At 40.4% G+C, this 27,864-nt stretch overlaps 1 protein-coding gene across 1 annotated transcript; it reads left to right on the top strand.

The window, feature by feature from the left end:
• Nucleotides 1-300: 300 nt before the first annotated feature.
• On the top strand, nucleotides 301-27,864 carry PON3 (paraoxonase 3). Its single transcript, XM_026003796.2, has 9 exons — nucleotides 301-457; nucleotides 1,970-2,040; nucleotides 9,011-9,066; nucleotides 14,098-14,263; nucleotides 19,023-19,149; nucleotides 22,393-22,593; nucleotides 23,824-23,905; nucleotides 24,163-24,291; nucleotides 27,179-27,864. The coding sequence occupies exons 1-9, from the start codon at nucleotides 384-386 to the stop codon at nucleotides 27,335-27,337; spliced, it is 1,065 nt and encodes a 354-aa protein (XP_025859581.1). The 5' UTR covers nucleotides 301-383; the 3' UTR covers nucleotides 27,338-27,864.

Genomic DNA, 27,864 nt, shown 5'->3' with positions numbered 1-27,864 from the left:
CCCGTGGGGGAGAGTCTCGCAGCTTCGAGCCCCGAACTTCCTCTGTGTCCCACCGACGGACGGCTGGGTTCGGCCGAGGCTGCGCGCCCCGGGCGCTCTCCCCGTACGCGGAGCCTTGAACGCCGGGAGCAGTGCCCCGGGGAAAGGTTTCCTCGGACCTGCCGCGTGCAGACCGACTGGAGCCCGGGCGGCGGGGCCGCGGGGCGCGGGGCGCGGGGACCTCAGCCTCGGCCCGGGCCTCTCCCCTGCGGGCCGGGCGGGGCGGGGCGGGGCGGGCACGACCCGGGGGCGGGGGCGGGGGCGGGCCCGGAGCCTGCCCGCCGCGCCCTTGGCAGCGCTGGGCGCCCGCTCGTCGCCACCGGGCACCCCGGGCGTCGGAGACCATGGGGAGGCTGGTGGCGCTGACCCTGCTGGGGGCCGGCCTGGCCTTAGTCGGGGAGAGGCTGGTGGCCTTTAGGTGAGTGGCAGCGGGGTGGGGCCCCCCGGTCCTTTCTCTCCTCTTCCAAGTCTAGGGCTGCCCGTGCCGCCTTCCTCGCAGGTAGGAAAGGGCGTCTTTGGCCCCTCGCTCCTCAATTCCACCGGCGGACTCTCCCTCGAGGAGCCCTGATGTGGAAAGTGAGCTGCTTGCCTTTCCTCAGATGGTAGAGCAGAGATGCCCCCCGTGTGTTTTCTGAAAGTCGGGCCCGCCCCCATTCCCCCTTGTCCAGGTGACCCTTGGCATGCTGCTCCTGGAAAAAAAAAAAAAAACTCCGTTGGAAGGGCTGGACCTGGAAGGGACGGGCTGCCAGCTGAGGTTTACGGCCCACTCGGACATTGCCCAAGGCCAGGGAAACACTGATGAGTACTGGGGTACAGAGCTCGTCCTAGATTAAAGGAGCTGCAGCCAGGCAGCAGGGAAATGAGCTGAACCGTGCAGACGGCGACCGGCCAGTACTGCAAGCATTAGGCCCTTTTGAAGTGGAAGATCTAGTGGTGATAGGCAGAAGGATCTCAAGAAAAGTCAATATACTGGGCTAGAAAGAAACGTTAAGTGGGATATGCATTTCTGAGGGGATCTAAAGCCTCTGTTTGTCTTCACTTGTCTTAAAGTTGCTTTTATTTATTTCTCCAAGCAGAAGCTGATCTCAGAAGTTCACATTAGAATCTATTGAGAATCCTGATGCCTTGTGTTAATACTTTCTAGCTCAGCTTGAGAGTGTTTATTGTTACATTGATTCCCAGCGCGCCCAAGTGAGAGAATCATAAAAAATAATGATTATAAGGCAGATCTAAGGGGTATTTTTACAAGACTGGCAGTAAGATAAGTGTAAGATAAGTGTAATCTTCCTGAATACCATCCAATACAAATTTTAAATTATCCCTGGTATTTAGAAGAACGATTCACTGTGAAAACAGGAACACTATATTGAAAAATAATTTGGCCAATTGTTTACATTGCGGTCAGTTTGACGACTTTATACAAACAAGTCAGCGTAAAAACTTTAAAATAATGAAGTTAGAGCAAGAGTTCCAGGGCTTAGCTATTAGGAAAACACTTGAATTTGCTGAAAGCATTCTGGTGGAGGGTCAAAAGATAGGACTATAGGGGGCTAAGGGGAGCCAAGGTGAAGATTTATAATAGATAATACTTTAGCAAATTAAATACTGCTACTCTGTACATTTAAGGTAATAATACTGTTAAGTTACTTATTATATAATATCATTTATTGGGCTGCAAAGTGTTGTCCATGTATAATGGCATTTTAGTCTTTCAGCTATAAGTGGATGAAATGAGGTGATATAGGCACATTACTCATAAAATGTCCACATTGTGTAAACAAATGTATATAAAAGGAAATACCTACTTACTTGTTATATCATACGTAAATGATGAGAAGCAAAGTTAATGAATAAGAAGGTGATTAAAGATAGTGTTTAGACACTGATTTGGCTGTTGTGCATCGACCTCCGGTGTTTTTATCTTCTACAGACAAAGAACTAATGCATTTCGAAAAGTGGAGCCAGTAGAACCGCAGAACTGCCACCTTATTGAGGGACTCGGTATGTATGTGACAGTGCCATTTCTTAGTCACCATCCGCCTGACTGAGGCTGCAAACTAACTTAATTCCCGGCTACTCCTTAGAGCCTTCTCCCAGGGGCCTCCACCCCATTGACTGAAGCTACAGTGTCCCGGGTCTCCGGGGCCCTCCTGAATGTTCAAATCCATGGCTTTTGCCCCAGTCCTTTTTCCTTACTGATGTCTCTCCAGTCATTTGAAGGATATCATGTCCCTTACTAAACATCCCTCCCGTCCCTTCTGTGATACTTGGCTCTCCTCTGTCTCCTCTCTGTCTTTTCTTGCTTCTTCCCTCTCCTTCATGGTATCAATGGCTTCAAGTATTACTTCCTTCTAAATTTATCTGCAGGTGCCAAAAGAAAGAAGCCCTGGCCTTTACCCTCATGAACCTGATAGCCTACTCAGATGTCTTTCAAAAAATTAATCAAAACTCCATAGCTGCTTCCCTAACCTCTCAAACACCAGGCCTTTTTTTCCAGTCTGAAACTCCTTGCCATTTCTGTCCTTTCTTCCCTCATACTCTCACCCACAACTAGCTCTTCTTCTAGACTTCTCCCACATATGCTAAGCCCATTCTCAAAGGGACTCAGCTCCATATTTAGGAACCAAATGCTTTCCCTTTGTCCCTCATTGTTCGTTATGAGACTTCTCAGTATCAGCTTCTTCTGTGGCCTCATGTGGGGCTGATCTTGCCTCCTCATTACTGTTACTGCTGCATCGGCTTATCTGGGCTCCCAGCCTCCTGTTCTCCCCGAGACTGCTACTAGAAAAACAGTTCCAGGCCAATTCTGTTCACTGTTTGGAGAATGAGCTTTTTCACTTTCTCATGGTTGCTCATGAAAATCTCCTCCAGGATTCTTCCTCTTTGCTTGTAGACACCAGCTCCCTCTCCTGCCTCTGAATTCCCAAACTCTGATTCACTTATGACACCTACCACACACTTTGTTTTATGGCTACGAGTGTTCTCTCTCTCAGTAGCAGATTGGAAACTTCCTAGAGTCAAGGACTGTGACTTGTTTATCAGTATGTGGCAGGATGACAGCATAGTTTATTGTGATAGGAGTTTGTATTTTCTTTTTCTTGATACATATGTTTCTTTATATATGATATATTTAGACTATATATATATTCTCTCTCTATATATATATGTATACACACACACACACACACACACATATATGGAGAGGAAGAGAGACAGAATAAAAGTCTTTCTGATTCGTCTTTCTATCTTCATTTTTCTCTCTCAATTTCTTAAAAAAAAAGAAAAGAAAAAGTAGCCCTGGCCAGTGTGCTTCCTAGAACCCTGAGGTTTGTGCTGCTGGCTAGAAACGGAAGGAACTGAAGACAAGCCTCTTCCTGACTTTTGTTCTCAAAAACCCAAGCTCCTCCAGAAGGTTCTGATGGGCAAAGGATAGGAATATGTGGATTTTTTTAATAACAGGGATCCTTTCCCCATTGCCTGATGGCATTCTGGGAGGTGGAGGAGGATCCCTGAAAGAATGGCTGCAAAGTGTCTTTAGGGAGGGTGGATCCTTGGTACTATGTGTCCTAGCCTGCGCAAAGATCATGTGCCCATCCAGGACCTGGAAGTGCCAGAACTATATAAATTAAAGGGAACACACAGGCTTGGCAGTGAGTAATTCGGTAGTGACTAGTATAGAATAAAGTACAGATGGTCTTCCTCAGATGTTCTACTTTGTAAAAACTTGCCATCTACGATATTTGCCTGATCCTAGCAGAAGACCCAGTAATGACTGAGATTGGATTTCCCTTTGGCTTAGTGGAATGTGGGTGCAGGGTCAAATTTAATTGATTAAAAAAAAAAGAAATGTAAGATTTGCTCATTTGTTTACTATTTTGTGGAATGATAGTCATATTTACTACACATCTATCTTGCAAAAGATATGAGCCTACCAAATAATGTAGTGGGATAATTAGACTAGATGATTGCTAAAGCCTAGTCTGGCTCTCAGATCATGTAATTCAAATTGATTTGAGAAGCTAAAACTGGGGCTAATATTGTAAGACATATATAGACCAATGTTCTGATTATCCAAATATTTTGAAAAGAATAGCTAAAATGGTTGGAACTGGCTGAGAGCAAAAGAAAACAATGCTACTTCTTGGGGCAATTAGCATATCTCCATTTTATATTTGGAGAATTAAACAAGTTTGTCAATAAGGGCAATATTGATAGTTATCTACAAATAATGCCACTGCCTTATGATAGGCCTAGTGTCTATAAACATTCTGCTGACTTCCTTACAAACATTTGTATCATCCCCACAACTGACCTGTAAGGTGGGTGCTGCTTGCATTCTATCCCTGCAGGTTAGGAAACTGATGCACAGAAGAATGAGGTGACTTGCCTAGTGGTCCAGAAGCAGAGAGTGGCAGGCCTACCTTATGAGTCAGGGTGGTTTTTTTCTAAGTCTTGTCCTCTTTGCCGTATGACACTGCCTCTCTTATCTACTGACAACACATTTTGTTATGGAAGTGTTGGAAAAGTATGATGGCAGCAGAAAACAGAAAATCTGAGATGCAAAAAGTCGAAATATTAATAAATAGAGCAGACCAAGACAAGGCAGCCTGAATAAAATCACTAGTGGGACCACCTTCAGGAGACCCAACTATTTAATGAGTGAAAAGCTTTCTGAAGGGATGGAAAACCAATAAGGATTTTAGGCAGGGCTTGGTAGGCAGTCACGGAGCTGGAGAAGAATTCTGATTTGTGTTTTCTTCCGGTCTAGGTTTTTGTGGTTAATTTTATTGATGAAAGAAACTTTCCTCTTTTTATTTTCCTTCCCAGTATTCTTTCTGGGAAGCAAAGTTGAAAAGCAAAATAATTCTAACCTCCAGAAATCATATCTCATAGATCTTTTTGTAGTGAGTTTATCTTCTTCCAGGGCTTTGAGAGTCAAGGATTGTTTTAACCAGGAAGTTAGTTGGCTGCCTTTGGCATGTTATCAAAGCTGCACTTGAAATTACTGGGGCTCCACCCTCCGCAGGATTATCAAGTAGACAGCCATTGTCTTAGGCATCTCCCAATCTTTCCCTCCATCCCTTTTCCTCTCCAGATATGCTTCCCGTATCTCCAAAATATATTTCTACTCCATTGTAGGTTCCATTTGTTTTCTTAATTGGGTGTCAGAATCTTCTTTTCGAGATGTGCAGTAGCGATACTATTGATTATAATGTTGCAGTGTGACACTCTCTCAGGGTGCCTGTAGAAAATGATCAAAAGCCAAGGAGACAAAGTTATGCCATGTAGAGATTAAAAAGCAGTAGATATCTATTCATAAGACTGATTTTTTACTTATCAGTGGGATTTTAATAATAGTCGTGCGCAGGCTAACGAGTGTGTAGGGAGAACTCAGGGGAGGGTGTCCTGGGGCTCTTACTCCCACAGGTGCCACTGTTGCCAGGAAGCACTGTGTTGTCATGCAGGTGCAGTGTAGGTGGGGGAGGTGGGGAAGGAGGGGCGGGAATGCTGTGCTTTCAGCTGGTGGTTCTTTTTCACATCTAAGTGGAAAGCACCAGCAACCTTGGGCCCTGGATTAAGTAAGTAAATAAAGACAAATTCAGCACCTCCAGAAAACACCCACCCACTTCTTTTGTAGCTGAATTACTGAGGTAAGTTAACACTGTCAGAGAGGGTATGCGAAATGGTATTTGGATAAAAGATAAAAGAGCACACAACTTGTGGGACACCTTATACTAAGAAATTAACACTCACTTGTCAATACTTTAACCCAAAGACAAGACAAAGTTCAAGAAACTAATACGGTTTGTCTTCCTGAGTCAGTCAACCAGCTTTTATTTATTTTTTTAAAAGATATTATTTATATTCATAGAGATGCAGAGAGAGAGAGAGAGAGGGAGGCAGAGACACAGGCAGAGGAAGAAGCAGGTTCCATGCAGAGGGCCTGATGTGGGACTCGATCCAGGGTCTCCGGGATCACGCCCTGGGCTGCAGGCAGTGCTAAACCGCTGTGCCACCGGGGCTGCCCTCAACCAGCTTTTATTGGGAGTTTTTATAGTGAAGAGGCAGATATATTATGTTGGGTGCAAAGCTGGAGTACTGAGTGAAAACTGGTCTTTGTTGCGAGGAAGCTTACTGTCTGGTAGGAAAATCAACAAGCCAACAGAAGGCTGCAGCCCAGGTGTGAACAAAATATCAGGGTGGAGATAGTCACAGGTGACCACATAAAAAGGGTGCTAGAACTAAGAGGAACTGGGAGAGGTTGCAAGGGCTGGGGAGGTGGCTCCCAAACTCCTCTCTAGAGCCTGTGACACCCAGGCGGGGGGGGGGGGGGGGGGGGGGGGTGGATGTGGGTTGCCAAGAAGAGGGAGCAGCCTGTGCTCAGGCATGCAGGTGAACAAGGCTGATACATTTCAGCAACTACCAATGGAAGAATTGCAGCGCAGCTGGCATAGAGAGTGGGGAGTGGGGGCCAAAAAGCTTAGTGAGCCTGGAGCTGACATGTGGAGAATTTGGAATCCAGACCAAGAAGTTTAAGATTGCTATTGCCAACTCTGGGAGACGTCTGCAGGATTTTAAGCAGGGCAGTGATAAGATTGACTTTGCAATTACCGTGATGACTGTCAGCAGTGCAGACAATGGTAGTAGGGGGAGCAAAACTGACCAGTTAGGAAGCTATTGTGCAAATCCAGGGGGCAGTTCCAGAGCTCGAATGATGGTGATCAGCTGGATTTGGGGAGTAAGGAAAAAGAGAGCATCAAAGATAACTTCAGGTACTTGGGAGGATGGAAGTGCCATCCACCAAAATAAAAGTATAAGAAATGGAGCCAATTCGAGGGGGAAATGTCCAGATCAGTTTGGGACATGTTAAAAGTGAGAGATGAAAAAGCCAGGAAGGAATGTTCAATGTACAGGTGAATACAAAGGTCTGGAAATTGGCAGAGCGATTTGGGCTTGATTTAGAGATTTGAGAGTCAATGGCACATGGGTAGAAGCTAAAGCCACAGGACTGGTGGGAATTGCACAGGTAAAATGGATTCTCTGCCATGAGAAACAGCCAAAGGCAGGCTGGGTCTGGAGAATATATTTATCTATGTCCAGAACAGACTTAGGCAGGAAAATAGGGCAAAAGGAAACTGAAAAGGGGTGTTCAAGAGAAAAAAAAGTAAGAGAAAAAAAAGTTGGTTCAAAAATTAACCAACCTGTATTCAATGTGATTTTATTAAGCTGCTTTATTCAATTAGCTGGTTCTCCCCATGTCTGTTTTACTCCATGTGGAAACTGCACTAAATCTTTCAAGCCATTATGATACCATAGATAGATAAATCTTGATTAACTGGGATGTTTAGAAAATGGAACACTCTGATGAATTTAATTTTCAGGTTACCAGTTGGGGATTAGTTTCAGTAAGTGAGTATACAATTAAATCTTCTTCTGTTCTCTAATTTTCAGTGCCCATTGCTCATTACTCTGTTGATTCAAATTTGCATTTTATTGGCTTTGTTCCCCTTTATCCCCCTCCCTCTTTGCTCAGTTTTCTTTTGACACACTAGCAACACATTACCCCACACAACCACTTCCCCATGTGTGCCAGTTACTATAGCTATGTAACAAATCACCTTAAAACTGAGTGGCTGACTTAAGTGACAATTACTTTGCTCATGAATTTGCAATTTTAAGAGGGTTCAGTGGACACAGCTCATTGCTGTTCCATTTGCATCAGCTAGGGTGACTCAGGTTGAGAAGTGAAGTGATCTGAGACTCTTCCAATGTCTTCTCTACCTTCTGTAATCTCTGTATAGTCTCTCCTCTGTAGCTTCAAAGTACTCAGCCTTCCTACATTTCAGTTGAGGGTTCCTAAGGACCATACTGACAGAGAGGGACAGAGACAGAGAGAAGAGGAAGGGGAAGGAAAGGAAAGGGAAGTGGGGGGAGGGAAGGGAAGGGAAGGTGGGGGGGGGGGAGAGGAGAGAAAGAGAGAGAAAGAGAGAGAAGTGATTGAGAGAGAACCAGCAGCAACTATCGTTATGATTTTACCTTGTATGCCATGTGGCATCAATTCCATCTCATTTTATTGGTTAAAGTAGTTACCAAAATCCACCCAGATTCAAGGGGAGAGAATACAGAGCTTACCTCCTTATGAAGGAATATGAACATCACATTTTAAGAAGGGCATGGGGGTATGATATATATTGGTTCTACCATATTTGTAAAATATAGTTTGCCGCAGTAAATAACCATTGCCTTTATCCTCAGTCCTGCCTGCTTGGGACCACAACCTATGTGGGTCTCTCTCTCTCTGTTAGGAGACATATAAGCCCCATTTTCATCTGGTTCATGGTCATAACTTACTTCTTTTATGCTTCTTTCCATAGAAAAATGCTCAGGACCAGCCCTTAATGAGAAAGAGAGCTGACTAAATTGTTCAAATTTATCTATATTCAGTAGACTTTCCTAAGACTTATTGCTTTTATAACGGATAACAAGTACCCAATAATTTCCCAATATGATTGGATAAAGATCTATTTTTAGGCCTCAACAAGTTAGAAGAGAGAACTAACTGTTTGGCTGAGAGGCCTTTAAAGCACCCTCACAATGATGACTTTCCAAATGTGACCACTCCATCTGTACATCAGTCTTTTATGGGGAATGAAGGTGAATCTCTCAGGGCATAGCCTCGAAGTTGTTACATAAAAGAATAAATCTCAGCTATGAATTTATTTAATAGTTATTTGCTTTTTTTTCTCCTGAAAATTGAGTTCTAAAACAAATAATTTAGTATTTAGGGAATCTGATTCAGGTTTTACTGTAGAGTACCATGCCTCTGGGATTCCTGGAAGTTAATGTAATTTCCCAAGTAAATAGTTGAAAAAGTTAATGTAGTTTCCAAAAGAAATCTAAAGTTTGTCTGTGAGATTTACTTTTTAAGCCTTCATTCATGCATCTTCCTGATCCTCCACTTCTTTTGCAGAAAATGGCTCTGAAGATATTGATATACTTCCTAGTGGGCTGGCTTTTATCTCCAGTGTGAGTATTTTCCATGGCCCTCAGACACTCATGTCAATAGTTGGATAGATAGTATATTAATGTTGCTGACTAGAGCTGCCAGATGGATCCCTACATGCTCATCCTAACTGTGATTAAATCAGTCAACAAAAAAAGCCAAAACAAAATTCCAGAGTGTTAGTCAGGATACCACAGGAATGCCCAGGTTTGCTTGCCCCATGTGGCCAGCTCCCTGTGGGCAGTTACAAATTCAGGATAGTTTCAATAAGTGTATATTGATTTCCATTTGATTCCTAGACTAGTCTCTAGTTTTGTCCTGTTGGTGTCCATCTTCATCATTGCCCTGTGGTACTGGATCTCAGCTTCTGGTAGTCATCTCCTCACTAGCTGGTAGTCTTCTCTCTATGCCTGTTTGTGTTTGGAGCTCGGTAAATGTTTGTGAATCATATGTTGACTGTGTTACTTGATTCAAAAGCCGGAGTATTTTCCATCTTAGATTCCATGCCATCCCTTCCAACTCTTTCAAAGGCAAGTAGAGAAGAGCCTACATTTTATTTCCAATACCATCTTCACAGATTTGGAATGATCAGGAAGCTATATGAAAGACTGACAAATAAATGTAAATAAATTAAACACAATAAATTGAAATGCACATGTTGTGAAGATGTTTAAAATTACCATGTATTTATTGAACACTTGCAATTTAAAATGGGATCTAAGATTCTAAAAAAGCAAATAGACTCCATTTTCAATATGAATTCTGATTGCTGGAATTGCGTGCCCTAAATATTCCATTTTGACCAATAGAATACTACCAAATAACAGGAATTTTTAGATCTATATCTTTTTGGCTAAAAAGGGACACATATAATCACACTTAAAAGCCTGAAATCCTAAATCCTTAAGAATGCAAGGTAGAGTCAGGGGTTCACTTGGATTTTAAATTATTGTTGGTGGCAATAAGTGTTGGGATGCATGAGTGGGAGAGGTTTTATTTCTTTAGTTTTCCTCTAAAACCAAAAGTAAAACAAAGCTGTCTAGAGGAGCTTTTCCTTTGTTGTCTTAAATTTTCTATTGTCAATTAGATGTTCAGTGTTATGCCAAATAGACTTTTCAAAATGATTATTCTATAACTGGGAGATTTCTTCGCTTTGAGGAGATAATATTTGTAGTTCCAGCTGTGTGCTGCTTTTCTATTTTCATTGGAACTAAAAGTACTGAACTATTGCTGTATAGAAACTAGAGATTTTCAGTGGAGAAATGTTAATGTGGAACTTTAAGTAATGGAGCTCTTTTTTGTAACTCATAGGACTAAGGATGGTGTTTTTGGCTTATTTTCAATTTCTTTGCACTGAAATGAACTGAAGTCCTTGTTTTTGGTTTTTCCTATCTCCCTTTCTGGCCTTCCCAGAGCATGTTTGGAAGCTGCTGGTTTAGAGAGAAACTCTTCACCACATTTGTAGTCAGCCTATAGAGAAGTGCCAGGCAGGCTATTTGCTTCCTTACCTTGGGACTTGGCATGCTTCTCTTCGCCTGCCTTCTTCACATGAGACGGAGCCAACTCCTAGTTCTCTGTCAGGCCTTATTGTGGAGGCACTTTAATTCTACAGGAAAGTCTTCCCTGACTCTCTTTCTGGATGACATGCCTCTTTGATGGCCTCTAACATTGTTTGTGCCTAGGTGCTTATATACTACACCTTGTCTGATGTGATCTCCTGGTGCTGCCTCCCCAGAGTTCAAGCTCCTTGTGGCCAGAACTTTGTGGAGTGTCTATTGCCATGCTCAACACCTAACACGCTACCTGACATGAGTGGGGTACTTGGCTATTTACTTAATGCATGTGCTGGTGAATGAGAGCAGTTGAGAATTTCAATGCTGGTGCACACCTCCATGTAGCCTATTGAGGAAAATAAGACATCTGCCCCTCCGGGGGATTTTCACCATTTTTGGTGGTAAAAGTTATCCAAAGAATGGCTTGCATTCACTTTCTACAAATTCCTACCCTATTGCCTTAAACAGAAAACTAGGTGCAAACGAAGCTACTTCCTGGACTTGTTTCATTCATCATGACACTTAATCTAGGTCAAGTTTGTTTGCAATACCCTATGCTTATTTACTTACCAAATCATTTCCATTCCTATAACATCCAGTCTTTAAACTAGCTGGCAGTGCCCCCAACCTACCAAGATACTTGCTGTGGTATTCGTCCCTGAGCTTCCTTCCTGAGCAGTGTTCCCCACTGTCAAACCTTTCTTTTTTGGTGTGGCAAGAAAGAGTGTGGAAAATTAATGATATGAGTCACTTAGTCTGTTCACTTCTCTGGGCTTAGTTTTCCTCAGTGAAAGGGAAGATCTAGATGTCTCTGACATTTTTTTTTTTTTTTGTCCATTATTACCATTACTTAAGCCACTGGGTTTGGTAACAGTCTGACTATGTTGAAAGGGTAGATCTGAAGACTGAATTTAATGACCTGATATTGGGAAGAACAGTGATGCTCTTAACTGAGAATTATAAATACAAATGAGAGGAAGGATTTGGTGAGAGAATGTTGATTCTGGTTCTAACAATTTGATTCTGAACTGCTCCTAGGAAGAAGTTGGGATTGTGAGTTAGACCTCCAGAGATAGGTTCCAGGTAAATGTGTAGATCTGAGAATAATTGGTATGGAAGAAATATCTGAAGCCTTATAAATAAAAATCTGCAAGGAAAAAGTATAGTTCTCTGTCAGGCCTTATTGTGGAGGCACTTTAATTCTACAGGAAAGTCTTCCCTGACTCTCTTTCTGGATGACATGCCTCTTTGATGGCCAAGAAGGAAAGAGAGGTGGATGAGGATAGAAGGAGGAAGGGGCAGAAAGAGATGTAGGACTTCTATCTGGAAATTCTACTTTGACTTTTGAGAAGGAATAAAGGGGTACATCATAGTGTCAAATGCCATAGAGCTACAGATAAAGAAAGGTGGAGGGGTTATCAAATAAGATATTTTGGAGGGCACTGATATTACCTTGATGGAGGCACTTCTACAAATTCATGAGATTTGGAGCCATTCAAGACAGGTGACAAGACCAAATGATGTTTCTAAGCCTACAGTGTGGGGAAAGCAAGATAACTGTGTGTTTGAAGGAGTAGTAAAATTAGGAGAAGATTTGTTTCAAGGAAGGAGAAATGAGCAATCTTTCAGGCAAATGAAGGGGGCACTGGTGAGAAATGAGTAGGAAAGCAAGAGAGAGACTGTCATTTCTGAAGACGTGTCCCAGAGAACAGCAACTAAATAAATAGACAACAGAAGTATTTAACTTAAGAACAGAAGAGGGATCCTCTTTCCTTAAGAAAGGAGGGAAAAAAGAAAGAAGATTGATAAAACTGAAGAATTACTGAGACAGAAAGGAGGGAATCAAAGGAAATTCATGTTGAGTGGCAAGGGGTTTTGTTTTGTTTGTTTGTTTTCAGAGAGCTAGGAGGTAAAGTCATCCACTGAGAATAAAAAGGAAGAAGGTAGGTGCTTTGGAAGATAATAAGATGAATTTAGAACAGATACTTGGGGAAATGCAATAGATTGCTTGGTAGAATGAACAAAAAGATTGATAAACAGTATTGAATGTCTGAAGCTAGAATGATAACTTTATAGTAGAAGTTTTATATAAAAGCTAGACCAGGAAAAAAAAAAAAAAAGCTAGACCAGGGCAAGGGGAATTGGTAGGAATTTGACGAGGAAGCAGTAAGTAAAGAATGTGGCTTCTTAAGAAGACTATTGGTTGATGACAACAGGTTCAAGGTCTGAAAGGAGAAGTTTGTGGCTAGGGGCACACAGATCTCTCTTCCTCCAGGTCAGGTGACCTGAGAAAAAACGAAAGCTGGAATAGTACCTTTTCGAATGGATTTCAGCAGTGCCATTGCTATCTGGGGAAAAGCCAGGTTTCTGGTAAGATTTAGGCATAGATGAACTATTCTAAAAAAAAAAAAAAAAAAAAAAAAAAAAAAAAAAAAAAAAAAAAAACCCTTGAAGATGTATGTGGAGTTGTTTGCAACTGAAGATTGACTCCCATAGGGGTAGAGTGAAGGGCAGTGGAAGGGCCAAGAATAGTATTATTATATGTAAGTGTGAAAGTGTGTATGCATATTTCTAAGCAAGGGAGGGGACAAGGAGACAGAAGATAGAGTAAGAAGGAGATAATTTAAATCAACTATAACTGGAAATGAGGCTACAAGAAAAGATACAATGTTGTTAATATTAATATATATCAGAATGATGGGGGAGGAGACCAGGGAGGAAGTGAGCTGAGTTTTGTAACTGGTGTAGCACAAACCAACTCCAAGTTTTGGCACAATGACCTGGGATGCAGCTAAGGCCCACTGCCTATTATTGGTTGATAGACACATGTAATTGGTCCTTCCAGTAGAGAGATCCACCATCCAAGTTACTGAAATAAATTTTTTGCAATATTTGAAGAAAAGGATTCATGTCCAAATTTTCAGATATAGCTATAGGAACAAAATAGGTCAGAAATAGTCAACTTTATGTGACCGGTTCCCCTATGTGAATTCTTGGCTACTTCTGCTATTTGTCACTACATAATACAATGGATGTAGGGATGGGAGCAATATAATGAGACTGTATACCCCTTCTCTCTGCCTCAAGGAAGGTTAGTTGCCAACTCTCAGGGCTGGAAAGGACAGATTATCAGGCAGGACTTACCAATCATACACTTTAACTCTCTTATTTTATAAAAGAGGAACCAGAGGTATAGGCAGGCCGAGGAGCTCACACATAGTAACCCAACCTAGTGTCTTGCATTATACATTTTAGCTTAACCCCTTCTCTCTATGTTAATAATTGAATATGAGTTCTTCCCACATTCCCATTCCCAATGGCTTAGGTGACATTGGTAATCCCTCAGATCAGATAATGGCACAAGATGACAGAGTGAAAAATCCCAGAAATCCAAAAGAAATTCAGAACTTTGAATATTTTTGTTAGGTTTTGAGATTTTAGCTTCCATATCAAAAGGAATGAAAGTCATATATGCACTTACTTATTTTATATTTTTTACAGGGATTAAAATATCCAGGCCTGCCAAGTTTTGCACCAGATGAGCCAGGACAAATTTTCTTGATGGATCTGAATGAGCAAAACCCAAAGGTCCAGGCATTAAACATCAGTGATGGTTTTGACAAAGCATCATTTAATCCACACGGAATCAGTACTTTCATCGATGAAGGTAAAGCCTGAATGCTTAAAAATAAGGGGGAAATGAGGGAAATACAAGCCACTCAACCTCAACAACTGAATGTGTATGTGAAAGGAGGGAAAAGTCTATTTTACCAGAAAAAATGTATATTTGTAAGATAATAAATGTGTACTAAACATTTGTAAACACCGCATTCAAAAAGGGACACTAGAAGGTGGCCATTCCTTCTTCCTCTTATCTCCTTCTTTTTCCATTTCACCTTCAAAACCAGTTTGGAGATTGTTCTCAGCAATCTAACATATATGTGGGGCTGGGGCCTTGCTTCCCCTCCACCCCCCTCCCCTGGGCACCTATCCCTGGGGCTGTTTGTTTAAAAAAAGTAATAAAAGGAATAAAAAATTATTCTGAAATAAAAAAAAGAAATCTAACATATAAACTGAAAGCCCTTTGAAAATAATTGTGTGACATCAGAAAACATAACATGAAAGAAAACAAGAGATAAACTAGACTTCATCAAAATTAAAAGCTTTCTGCTTCAAAAGACACCATGAAGAAAGTGAAGAAATAGCCCAAAGAATGAAAGAAAAAATTTGCAAATAATATATCTGATAAGAGACTTGTATCCAGAATATATAAATCACTCTTACAACTCAACAACAAAAAGACAGCCCAATTTAAAAATGGACAAAAGATCTTAGTAGACATCTCCAAACAGATATGCAAATGGCCAATAAGCACATGAAAAGATATTTAATATCCTTAGTCATTAGGAAAATGCAAATCAAAACCATAATGAGATGGCACTCCATTCCCACTAGGATGGTTATAATAATAATAAAAAAGCAGACAATGACAAATGTTGGCAAGGATGTGGAGATATTGGAACCCTCGCACTTTGTTGGTGTGGCCATTTTTGAAGGCAGTTTGGTTCCTCAAAATAAAGAGTGTGATCCCCAAACTCCACTCCTTGATACATACCCAAGAGAATTGAAAACCTAGATCTACACAAACACTTATACACAAACATTCATACCAGCATTATTCCTAATATCCAAAAGGTAAAAATAACAAATTCTCACCACGTGATGAATGCATATACAGTGGGATATTATTTGGCAATAAAAAGGAATAAAGTTCTGACGTGTGCTACAACATGAATAAATCTTGGGAACATTATCGTAAGTAAAAGAATTCAATCACTACAGGCCACATACTGTATATGATTGCCTTTATATCAAGTGTGCGGAATTGGCAAATTCATAGAAACAAGGAGTAGCTTAGTAGTTGGCTGGGGCTGGGGAAATGGGAAATGCAGTTAATGGGTATGGGCTCTCTTTTGGGGGTGATAAAAACGATATGGAGCTAGAGAGTGGTTATGGTTGCACAACTCTGTGAATATACTAAAAACCATTTCGAAAGCATGAGTTTAATGACAATGGATTATATGGCACAGCTGTTACAAAAAACTAAGTTATTAATACATTGTATATACTTTAAAACAAAGCTTCTGATGTTATTTCTTACTTGTTCATAGTTCATAATTCCAGATTAATTTAATTTTCAGATATGTGTGGATCCATAGGGCATGTGGAAAATAAAAACAGTGAAATCTCACTAATAGTAACTAAGTGAAGAGAAGGCCAAATAGAAGTGTTGCAATTCAGAATTTTTAAAGAAATGATGTGTTAATTCTTTCAAATACGTACTGGAGTTACATGTATTGTTAAGATACATTTGTTGGAGTGGTTTTATTGGATAAAAAAAATAAACATTAAGAATTATTAATCCACTTACCCAACAAATCTTTGTTAAATTCCTTTGGTCTGCACAATAGACTTGTTCGTTTTTATTTATTTTTTATTTTTTATTTTTTTGACTTGTTCGTTTTTAAATAAGTGGGTTCCTTTTAAAACTTTCACATATAATTTATTTATTCCTCAAACTAAAACACTGGGCCCAACTTTTTTAAATATGGAGTTACAATGTTTCATCCAGTTTACCCTTCAGATATCTCTCTAAGCTGTCCACCTCTTCCCATCTTCCCTGCCACCATCCCAGCCCAAGCCCCCAACATTTCTTCCCTGGACTCTAAAATGTCCCCCTGACTATTACTGTCTCTCTTATACCACCTCCTAACATTTTCATAAGCAAGAGTTATTTTTTTATGCAAATCTGATCACGTCCCTCCCTTCTTAAAATTCTCCATATTGTTTCTATTACTCTGAAGAAAAATCTCACTTCTCCAGAATGGCCTGGGCTCCTAGGCACTACCCCTATGTGTGTACTCTGGCAACTGAGTGTCTTCTCCAGTCTCATCAGATTAGCACCTTCCCCCATGACTCTCTCAACCAGCCGCCCTGGATTTCCGTTAGACCTATAAAATGCTCCATGCGTCAGGGCCTTTACACTTGCAGTTCCCTCTATATGGAATGTCTTTCCACCACTTCTGACTTATTCTCACTAATCATTTAGGCCTCAGTTTAGATATCACCTTCTCAGGAAAGCCTTTCCACCACCTTGCTTCTGACTGTGAACCTTACTATATTTCTTCTCAGTGCACTCCTTCTTTTAGCACTCATCAAAATGGCAATGAAAGTTTTTTTATTAATGCTAAATGATACCAACCTTTTTCCCTCTCCCACTATTGCTCTATAGTGAGCTCCCTCGCATCCTTAGATCCAAGCTTGTTACCCTTTAAGTGGGGGCCACTCTATGAAGAAGACATCTCCCCTCTCCTGTATTCCTGTATTTACTAATTATTTCCTCCCTGTTTTCTTTTTTCTTTATTTTTTAAAAGATTTTATTTATTCATTAGAGACACACAGAGAGAGGCAGAGAGGGAGAAGCAGGCTCCCTGTAGGGAGCCTGATGTGGGACTTGATCCCAAGACCCCGGGATCATGATCAGAGCCAAACATTCAAACACTGAGCCACCCAGGCGCCCCTCCTCCCTGTTTTCTTCTCTAGAATATAATCACCATAAATCACGTGTGGCTTGTTTATGGCTGGATTCCCACAGTCTAGAACAATGTCTGTTGCATAGTAGGTACTCTGTGATCATGTGTTGAATGAATAAATGAGTGAGCCCCATGAGACAGGGCAGATATTAATAGTCAGTTTTGTAGATGGAGAAATGGGATTTGAAGAAATGCAGTGACCTGTGACTTCACATCTGTCATTAATAAATGACAGTTCCAGAAGTAGAACCTGAGTGGTCTTCTTTTTAATCCTATATCCTTTACTTGGGTGAAATAGGGTTCCAAGCTCTTTTTAAATTATTTGAGTCACCATTTCTTTGCCTGACCCTCATCGAGACCTTTTCATTGGAGAAAGGAGAATGAGTGACCCCATTAACCTAGAGCTATTTTATTGCATGGGATAGTGTTAGAGGTGGATTTTTTTTTTTTTTTTGACATGGAGAGTAGGGGTTGGTTTTTTGGTTTCATCTTGTTTTTGTTTTCTGAGATGGAACCAGTTTATGGACTAACCCTTAAGCATTTAATTAGACTTTCAGAAGTTGAATATATTATGATTGCAATCTTATTTTATTAGTTACTTCCTTTAATTATGTATTTAATAAGGGCAAAGCATTACACATAAATTGGAATGGAATGAGAAGACAAAAACCAAAAATAAGCTTCCCGAGCATCTCTTATATGGGAGAAGAAGTCCAGGAGAGGCCTAGAAAAGGGATAAAACCAAGGCAGTGTATGTGATGTTCATGTTGCGTCTGGCAATAGTGTCTGGCTGAAGAGCCACGTGGAAGCTGAAATCCAGCTTGGCTCTGCTTGCAAAGCCTTGCGCCCTGGAACAGAACTGGGTCAGACTAAAAGAAAGATTCACCTGTGAGGGAGTGCCTTTCCTTAATTAGGGTAAAGGTACCTGTGTTTTTCAGGGGCCCTGAATATAACTCCTGCATCTCTGGGCTGGCACTTGCTCTATTGTGTGTTTGAGAACCCATCAAGAAGGGAAGAGGGGACAGGAATGCAGATCAAACCCTACAGTGGGAGATGGGGCCAGGCTTTTTCAAACTCCAGAGCTCATCTGACCTAGCACTTCAGGTCAGAAAACAGTATTTTGAGAAACAGATTACTACCCTCAATTCTGTCTGCAGCTGTGAACATTTCAATGTGAAAACAGATAGGTGAGCATGCTCAAAGTTGGCAATACTTAGAACTGACTAGTCTGCTTTCTTTTGCATTCATATTTACTTCTGTGTCTGTTTGGCTCATCAAATATTGTTGTTGCAACCTTAGGTAGTTGACTTGTGCCAGAAGTTTATTCTCTAGCTGGGACATGTCACTTATTTTAAGAAATTTGCATAGGGGATCCATGGGTGGCATAGCCCTGACATTTCTTGATTGTGTGTTGCAATGTAGGCATTTCTCACAGAAAAGAATTCTCAGCACAACTTTTGCTCACTTGTATCCACTTCTCCTGTTGAAGTGCCACCTTGGGAAACCACATCTGTTTAGTTTATTCACCTTTGTAGTTCTGTATCTTCCTGTTGGAGAGGGTATATAGGTGAGGCTGAGGAGACTATTGAGAAATGTTTGGGCTTGGCTCTGCCACTTGGTGGTGGTGCAATTTCTGATGAGTTATTTACCTTCTGAGCCTCAATTTTCTCAGTAAAATGGAGATTCTGGTAATTTACCTAGCAGGTGTACTGTAAGGATCAAATGCAAGGTATATAAGAAGGGTGCTTGAACATTATGAAGTTCTACACCAAGTTTGATAATAGTTGCAATAAAAGTAAACTTCTTGGAAATTATGCCTTTTTCCCAACTTAGACCATACTGTGTATCTTTACGTTGTGAATCATCCCCACATGAAGTCCACCGTGGAGAAATTTAAGTTTGAGGAACAACAACGTTCTCTTGTACACCTAAAAACTATAAAACATGAACTTCTCAAAAGGTATGGAATTAAAGCACTTTGTACTTCTATTTATTTTGCACCTCTGCTGTGTGCTTTATTTTCTTTGGTTCAGCAGGCTTAAACTTTTGTTTTGTAGCATTTTTTCCTAAAGCTTTCAAGAGGTTCCCATGGTGACTCTGCCCAGCACCTCACTAGAAATTGCTGTATTCAGTATTGAATATCTTTATATTCTCCAACTTTTTGAAAGCATTTTAATCCTATAAAGGTGCTCAATTAGATTCCCAGCTCTAATTCCATCCTCTATACCACAACAATGCAATACCTACTATTGGGCTCTCTTCAAACACCTACACCTTTTTCTAGTTGTCCCGGTAGGTTGTGTTCTGAGAGCATTACCGACTGGCTGTTATAAGCAGCCTCCAGATGGGCCATTCCTTTGTTTGATAAAAGCTTTAGAGCAATATTTGAAAAAAGGGCTGTAGGCACATATAAAAATTCACATTTACTAAGCGTTGACTCTGTGCCAGGCACTGTGCCAAAATACTTATTTAATTCTCCCAACAGCCTTTAGTAATAGACAGGAGTAAAAAACTGGGACTTAAGAAGTTTCGAGTTAAGTAACTTGCCCAAATTACGTAATTTGTAAGTGGCAGAACCAAGGTGTAAACCTAGATCGGTCTGCATTCAAAGCCAGACTCTCAGTCACAGTGACAGACATCCTTCTTACTGTGTTGAGAAAAATAGTTAAGTTTTTTAGTGTATAATTGCCCTGCTCCAAGGCTGTAACAAACAATGAAGAATTTGTCTTTTGTAAAATGGACTCAACGGCTGAAACATTAGTAGAAGTTCATCTTTTTCTAAAATAGAACAGGAAAAGAAAAGGAAGGAAGGTCACCTTCTCTCCTTTGCTCTCTCTCAAAATCATGTTTGAATTTCTCCCTGTAGAATTTGGGGGTGATAAGCAGAGGGCAGAAGAAGAGAAGATGGGGCTGCTGAATGCTTTTCGTGATGCACTGCACTGGGTTCTGAGGCACAGTGGGGACCGGGACCGCCATGGGGTTACTGAGAAACTGTGGACAAATCTCTCAACCTATGCTTCAGTCTCCTCAGCAAAATGGGGTTCTCTCACTGACCTGACTTACCTAACTGGTGATTGGGAGGATCAAATGCCATAACATATGACCTCACTGACAAGTTCTTTTCATTGAAAGCACAGCCTGAGGGAAAGTTCAATAGGCCAGGACTTTACTGGAGAGTTACCAGCCCAGGGCACAGAAGTGAGGGATCAGCCTGAGGAGGGAGAGTGGGTGTTGAATTGTGTTGAATGGGTTGAATTGTGTCCTCTCAAAAAGATATGTTGACATTTTAACCAATCTTCCCCCAGTGACACTTCAGAACATAACCTTATTTAGAAATAGGATTACTGCAAATGGACTCAGTGAAGATGAAGTTATATTAAAGTAGGTATGACTGATATGACTTGTGTCCTAATAAGAAGACTGTGACAGACAGGGAGAATGCATGTGGGGATGAAAAGTGAGACTGAAGCATCTCCAAGCCAAGGAATGTCTAGAGTTACCAGCAGCTAGAAGAGGCAAGGACAGATCCTCCCATAGAACCCTCAGAAGGAACAAGGCTGTCAGCACCTTGATTTCAGACCTCTTGCCTCCTGAGAGACAGTAAATTTCTCTTATCATAGACTACCCAGTTTGTGGTGCTCTGTCATGGCAGCACTAGGAAACTCATACAGGGGAGAAGTTGTAGGGAGTATGTTAGCAAGCCAGCCACTGCTAGGTGCATCTAACTATTAGAAATCATGAGATTGTCCTCCAGTACACAACATCAGCCTCATTTTAGGACAATCTAGCCAAGGTAAGAAAGGGGGAAGAGTTTATCCCCCTGTCCAATCTCTGCTGAGTCAAGAGTTTGCCTCAAAGGAGTATTAACTCCTGCACACTTCTGGGTGTGAGTATGCAAGTCAAGCCTGGTGATATCCTGTGCTTTGATGTCAGCACACATACCTGGAAATGGGAGCCTGAGGTCCATTACAGAAATGAGGCAAGGCGCTATAAGGCTGCACTGTGGAAGGGCTGTCAGAACCATGCAGGGCTGGTTGAAGGCATGCCGGCTGGACCAGGGCAGGGGACGCTTTGATGACCTAAGGAGAATTTTTGAGAGGTGCCCTGATACACAACCTCCCCTGAGCTCTCACGGTGTAGAACAAGGTGCTATGGGGAACAGATTATTAGGGAATCCAAAATAACCAATGCATTTGCCAGTACTTTTGGGAGGAAGGAATGCTTAATCCAAGACCCAAAAGGTGAGTAGCCTAGTGACCTTGGGAAAGTCTTTGTAAATTAAAACCTCAAAGGATTTCCTGATCATCCAAATTATTTTTCTAAATTTTTAATTTTAAATACTAAAAGTATTTAATTTTTTTAACATTTTTTTCATCACCATCTCTTTTTCCTTTTCCAAAATGTAAATGACCTTATTGCTGTTTACTCTTATAAGAGTATAACTTATTTCATTTAAAAATTTTAATAATATGGAAGAACAAAAGCAAGAAAGAATGACACTCACAATTGCAATATAAAGATCAGGATGGACTAGGTTATGTTACAATAACAGAAAAGAAGAACTATAACACTCTTAGTGGCTCAAAACCACAAATTTTGTTTTGTTTTCTTACTCATCCTACATGTCTAATGCAAGTGATTCAAGGACTCAATGTTATATTGTCCTCGCGTAGGGCCCTAAGAGGCCACACTCTCAATCAGCAGAAAAGTTGCCAATTACTGTCGAAGAGTAAGGGAAGCATGGTACATATTGGCTCGTGTTCCAGCTAGGAGGTGCACACATCACTTCATTTTACTGGCGAAAAGCAAGTCACATGGCTGGGCCAAACATCCAGGGCATGGAGATGCCTAATTCCAGAAGAAAGAGAGCCAGAACCATTGGTGAACTGCACTGTGACCACCACGAATAACCATTATTAACATTTACGAGTCAACACTTTGGAGTTGAAGTTTCATTGCATGTGTTTTTTGCTGACTTCTGTGGAAGAGAAGATTGAGAAAATAATAAACAGCTAAAAGAAAACCCATCAGATGTGATGAAAAATCATATACTTTATGTATGAATTTCTTAATCCAAACTGCTTCATGTGTACTTTATCATGCTGATGAACATAATGGTCTTTGAGATGTAGTGATTTTGACAACAATCTGGGTATTTATACACTCCTTGGGTTTTGCTCTCTCTCTCTTTTTATCACTTTAGTGTGAATGACATTGTGGTTCTTGGACCAGAACAGTTTTATGCCACAAGAGACCATTACTTTACCAACTTCTTCTTGGTACTATTCGAGATGATCATGGATCTTCATTGGACTTATGCTGTTTTCTACAGTCCAAGAGAGGTCAAAGTCGTAGCCAAAGGGTTTAGCTCTGCCAATGGGATCACAGTCTCACTAGACAAAAAGTAAGCTTTTATAATTTTCCAATACTTTGCTCTTAACATTTTGGTGGACTCCTTCTTTTAAGAGGTGGTTACGTCCTCAGGCTTAAGTAGTGAGGTGTGGCCAGGGTTCACACTCTATGTGTGATCATATGCACACCATTTGCCCTCTTGCATGTCAGGCTCCCCCAGTGAAATGAAAGATGTGGACTCAAGGATGTGAGGTTCTTGTTCTAATTTATTATTCTAGATTCTAGAAACACTGTTACCTAACACACTGAAAAGGATAATAAATGCACAATATCTCTGCCCTTTATGAGTCTGAAAAGCATTTAACCTTTACACCAAGTTGAGTTACCCAAAAGTTCTATTTATTTATTTATTTATTTATTTATTTATTTATTTATTATGTATTTATTTATGATTTTATTTCTTTATTCATGAGAGACACACACAGAAAGAGGCAGAGACACAGGCAGAGGGAGAAACAGGCTCCCTGCGGGGAGGCTAGTGTGGGACTTGATCCCAGGACCCCAGGACCACAACCCAGGCCAAAAGCAGATGCTCAACCACTGAGCCACCCAGGTGCCCCCAAAAGTTCTCTTTGGAGAAGGAAACATGACTTAGATTAGGCATTGTGATTGTGTAAATTTCAGATTTACTGAGATATTACAGCAGATTTTTCTATAAGAAAGTACGATTTTATGCAGCATAAAATTTTATGATGAACTCTTTTAAAGTGTTTTAAAATGGAAAGTTTTTTTTAGAAGAAAAGTACCCATGAATATTAATATGTAAATTTGAGATAATAGAGATGATCCCTGTAGAAAATAACTCTAAGTGTTCTTCCTCTTTAAAAACGATTGTGATTGAGCTTCACGATCATCTGCTACGTCTTTCCAAGCACTTGTTTGCGGAAGTATAGATTCTCTTGGTCTTATAATAAGGAGGTCTACTTACCTCCACCTAATTTAAGGAATAAATTGTGACTCCTAAGTAATGAGACTGAGCTTATATGTCACCTAGAAACACTAAGTTCATTACTCTATAGTCACATCTCATGTTTGAAGCTTACTTAAAGCTCTTGAAGAATCTTAAAAATAAGACTCTGTTATCTTCTGGTACTGTGGTTTAGAAAGACCTTGCAGTGGCACTTGGAACTCTTGTGAATTTGTAGACAAATTCTCTCCTCCAAAGTAAAAGCTTATGTCATCTCTCATTATTACTTACATGTAAATGTTATTTGCTTCAAAGGTATATCTACATAGCTGATGTAACTGCTCAGAACATTCACGTACTGAAAAAACATGAGAACTGGGATTTAACTCAAGTGAAGGTAAAAGCACCCTGGCTTGCCCACACAACACTGCGTCTTATACCAGCTCCCATGCCTGACGTAGGACTATGCTCCTTGAATGGAGGAAACTTGACTATTTTTGAAGAATATCAGTGAGATTATGCTTGCACTTCTAAAATTCAGTAGAAAGGGCCCTTAAAAAGACCCATTTAGGGAGCCAGAAGGAGCTGTTGGGGGAGAGGAGGGGTAGACAAGAAAGTTGAAACAATGTCTTTATATTTCCTTTTTGTTGGAAGGTAATACATTTGGGCACCTTAGTGGATAACTTAACTGTGGATCCTGATACTGGAGATATTTGGGCAGGATGCCATCCTGACGGCAAGAAGCTGCTGATCTATAACCCTGAGGATCCTCCAGGGTCCGAAGTAAGTTCCTATACTTCTCTGAGCTCTTAGGCAAAGGTGCAAGAAAAATTTTGTTGAGGTGACTTGGGTCACATGCAATGTTCTGGAAGTGAACAAGTCTGGCATATGGAAAAAGCAGAGGTTTTCACAGAATAGGGAGATAGAGCCCATTAATCTTTTCAGGTCTCCTGGTGCCAATTTAACATCAGTGCTAAACAATATGCTCCACTCTTGCTAGGGTGTACTTGCTATTGGGAAGAATAGATAAGTAGGAGCTTGATTACTCACATTGACCTAGGTTGCCATATCACATTTCCAATCAAGATATAAGCTCTGGGAAAGACCTAAAGTTAGGCAAAGGGAGAGTACTATATGAGACCATCTTCTTTCACACTACCTACTATGAAGCTCAAAAGAAAGGATTTAATCTTTTTTTTTTTTTTTTTTTTTTTATGATAGTCATACAGAGAGAGAGACAGAGAGAGGCAGAGACACAGGCAGAGGGAGAAGCAGGCTCCATGCACCGGGAGCCCGACGTGGGATTCGATCCCGGGTCTCCAGGATCGCGCCCTGGGCCAAAGGCAGGCGCCAAACCGCTGCGCCACCCAGGGATCCCAAAAGAAAGGATTTAAATGACCATAATCTAGAAACCAAATTAATTTTTGCCAGCAGGTGCTAATATATACAATAGTGTTGAAGAATGTCTCATTTTAAAGATGCTGTTTGTGTTATTCAAAGTTTCTAAAAAAAAAAAAAAATTCTTCTAAAACAGGTGTGCCTGGGTAGCTCAGTGGGTTGAACATCTGATTCTTGATCTTAGCTCAGGTCTCAATATCAGGGTTTTGAGTTCAAACCCCGTGTTGGGTTCCATGATAGGCCTGGAACCTACTTTAAAAAAAGAAAAGAAAAAAATATCTTCAAAACAATAGCACCATTGAATGGTATGTGGCATTAAAAACAAGAGCAGCATTTTCTTATAGCATTCAGTTTATGAATAACAGATCTCTAGTACATTCAATATAGATACAAATTCTGGCACACATACTCTGAGAGATTAATTGACAAAAATTTGTTGAGTGCTTATAATGGGCCAGATTTTGTTCTAACGCCTGGAATATATCAGAAAACAAAACATACAAAGATCTCTGCTCTTCTGGAGGGGGATAGACAATGAACAAAAACGATAAGTAAATTGTATAGTAAGTTTGAAGGTGGTAAGTTCTATGGGAAAAACGTATAACAGGGTAGAGGGAGTCAGGATTGCTGTGAACAAGGGGATGGGTAGTCCTATTATTCAATACAGAAATCAGGGTAAGCCTCATTGAGAAGGTAAGGTTTGAAGAAAGAAATAATGTTTGAATCTAGGTTGGGGGAGTTGGGGAATTAAAATTCAAACCCTAGCCTGGTAACTGGCCATGGTAACATATACTTATTTCTGCTTCCAATATAGCTCCTCTTCAGCTAAAAAGAGTATTTCTCTAATTTATTAACATATTAGTCATAGTTTCTTAAAAACAAACAAACTAATGACATATGTTGGCAGATTGAATTTAAGTAATAAAAAAGCAAACAAACAAGCAAAAACACCAAAAAATACAAAAAGAAACAAAAGTTCAGTCTGAGCTAGAGCCTAAAGAACTGTTACCCTAAGCTAGCAATGTACCTTTGCTTCAGATACATGTCCCGAAAAGTGATACATGTTATTATTTTTTACAAACACCCAACAATATCTGCTATAAGAGAATGAAAATATGGGAATGCCTGGGTGGCTCAGCGGTTGAGGGCCTGCCTTTGGCTCAGGTCATGATCCCAGGTCCAGAGATCAAGTCCTGCATCAGGCTCCCTGAGAGGACCCTGTTTCTCTCTCTGCCTGTATCTCTTCCTCTCTCTGTGTGTCTCTCACTCAGTGTGTCTCATGAATAAATAAATAAAATCTTTTAAAAAGAGAGAGAGAATGAAAATGTGATACATAGCATGATTTGAAAATCTTTCTCATGTATCTATTTTCACATTCATCATATGTTTATTTTAGATAAGATTTCTTCCTTCATGGTCAGTGAGACCCCTCACTTGTGGTTGAGGCTGAACTTTTCTACACAAGTTCCAAGTTTGAGTATTTTCATGTAACAAACCTGAGATGAATTTATGGGCTCTTCCTTAAGATGAAAAAATAAAACTAAACTCTAATAAGTGTTGATATATATTCATGACTCATGAATTTCTAATTGGTTTTCTTTAAGTCCTATCATGTCCTATTTGAGTGAACCTCATCCAGGCTATTTAGAAAACTGAGCAATTACATGTTTACTGATGAGGAAACAAAAGTGTGTTCATCTTGAGCATCAATAACAGTCACAGGCAGGGATGTCATATGGCATTCCAAAGTATGCATTCTCTATGCTTCTGAGCCATTTTTGCAGATGTGAGGGGGGCTCCAGCTGTGATGACTACCATCCTACTGGTTATGAGGTTAGGTTGGCTTGCTTGCTGAGTGTCCCTGTATCCTTTCTGTCCTGTGTTTCCGTCCCCATAGTAGGCCTAGTCAAAAGCAAGACCCTTCCCACAGAGGAACACTATTCACTCAGGAATCAGATAAGAGCACCCACTGGTTCTTACCTCCTCCTCTTTTTTTTTTTCACCTCCTCCTTCTATAGGAGATGCCTGAATTATCAAAATTGTGTAAACAACCTTGTTGGAGAATTTGGCTAATGTCAGATAACCAGTCCACTTGACTGTATAGATATAATTAGAACATTGCTACTTGCATCAGAATAAAAAAAATAATTGTATGCAAATTTTAGTGTATTGATTTCTGAGAAATATAATAATTCTGGAATATTTGAGGAGGAAATGTCACTGGCAGCTGTTTGCTCATGTAGTATATTAATTAATGATCTTTTCTTAACAGGTACTTCGCATCCAGGATGTTTTGTCTGAGAAGCCTAAGATAAGCACCGAGTACGCCAATAATGGCTCTGTGCTTCAGGGAAGCACCGTGGCTTCTGTGTACCACGGAAAACTTCTCATAGGCACGGTATTTCACAAAGCTCTGTACTGTTTGCTTTAGATCCCAGACATTCCAAAAAAGTCTTGTTAACCAATGAAAGACAAAATTGCAAGCAGCAAAATAAATGTGTTTATTTGGGGTCTCAGGGATTGCAATGTGAGAAATACAAATTCGGCTAGAATTGAGAGCTTGCTCTGGGAGACAAAGGAGGTTAGAGTTTTTAAAGAGGAGAGAAGGGATTTACATAAGTTGTTTGAAGCAAAGTTTTTTGGTGTTGGTATAGCTACAGTTACACTAATCTACGTGTGATTGGTTGCTAGGGCTAGGCAGAAAGTCCACTAATGTACATTTTAACACCTACTAGATGACTTGGCTTTTAGCTGAGTTTAGGAAAACTTCTGAGAATTTTATATAGAGCATGTGCATAAGCCCCACCTCCTCGATGTCCTTCAAGCTCTATTTTAAATAACTCTTTTCGTAATTGTCACTCAATTTTATTGTCTCTGTTGTCAATCTACATGTTTGGTAAAAATAAACCCATAATTATATGATAAGTGGAATTGTACATAAATGACAAATACCAATAA

Source organism: Vulpes vulpes, chromosome 7 (assembly GCF_048418805.1).
Source record: "Vulpes vulpes isolate BD-2025 chromosome 7, VulVul3, whole genome shotgun sequence".
NCBI lineage: Eukaryota > Metazoa > Chordata > Mammalia > Carnivora > Canidae > Vulpes > Vulpes vulpes.
Note: the sequence above shows the minus strand (reverse complement) of the source record. Positions and strands in the feature narration are given on the sequence as shown.

Coding starts and splice junctions, on each gene's coding strand:
- PON3 (XM_026003796.2), top strand. CDS start 384: ATGGGGAGGCTGGTGGCGCTGACCCTGCTGGGGGCCGGCCTGGCCTTA. Junction 14,264..19,022: donor CAGTACTTTCATCGATGAAG/GTAAAGCCTGAA, acceptor TTCCCAACTTAG/ACCATACTGTGTATCTTTAC. Junction 23,906..24,162: donor GGGATTTAACTCAAGTGAAG/GTAAAAGCACCC, acceptor TTTTGTTGGAAG/GTAATACATTTGGGCACCTT.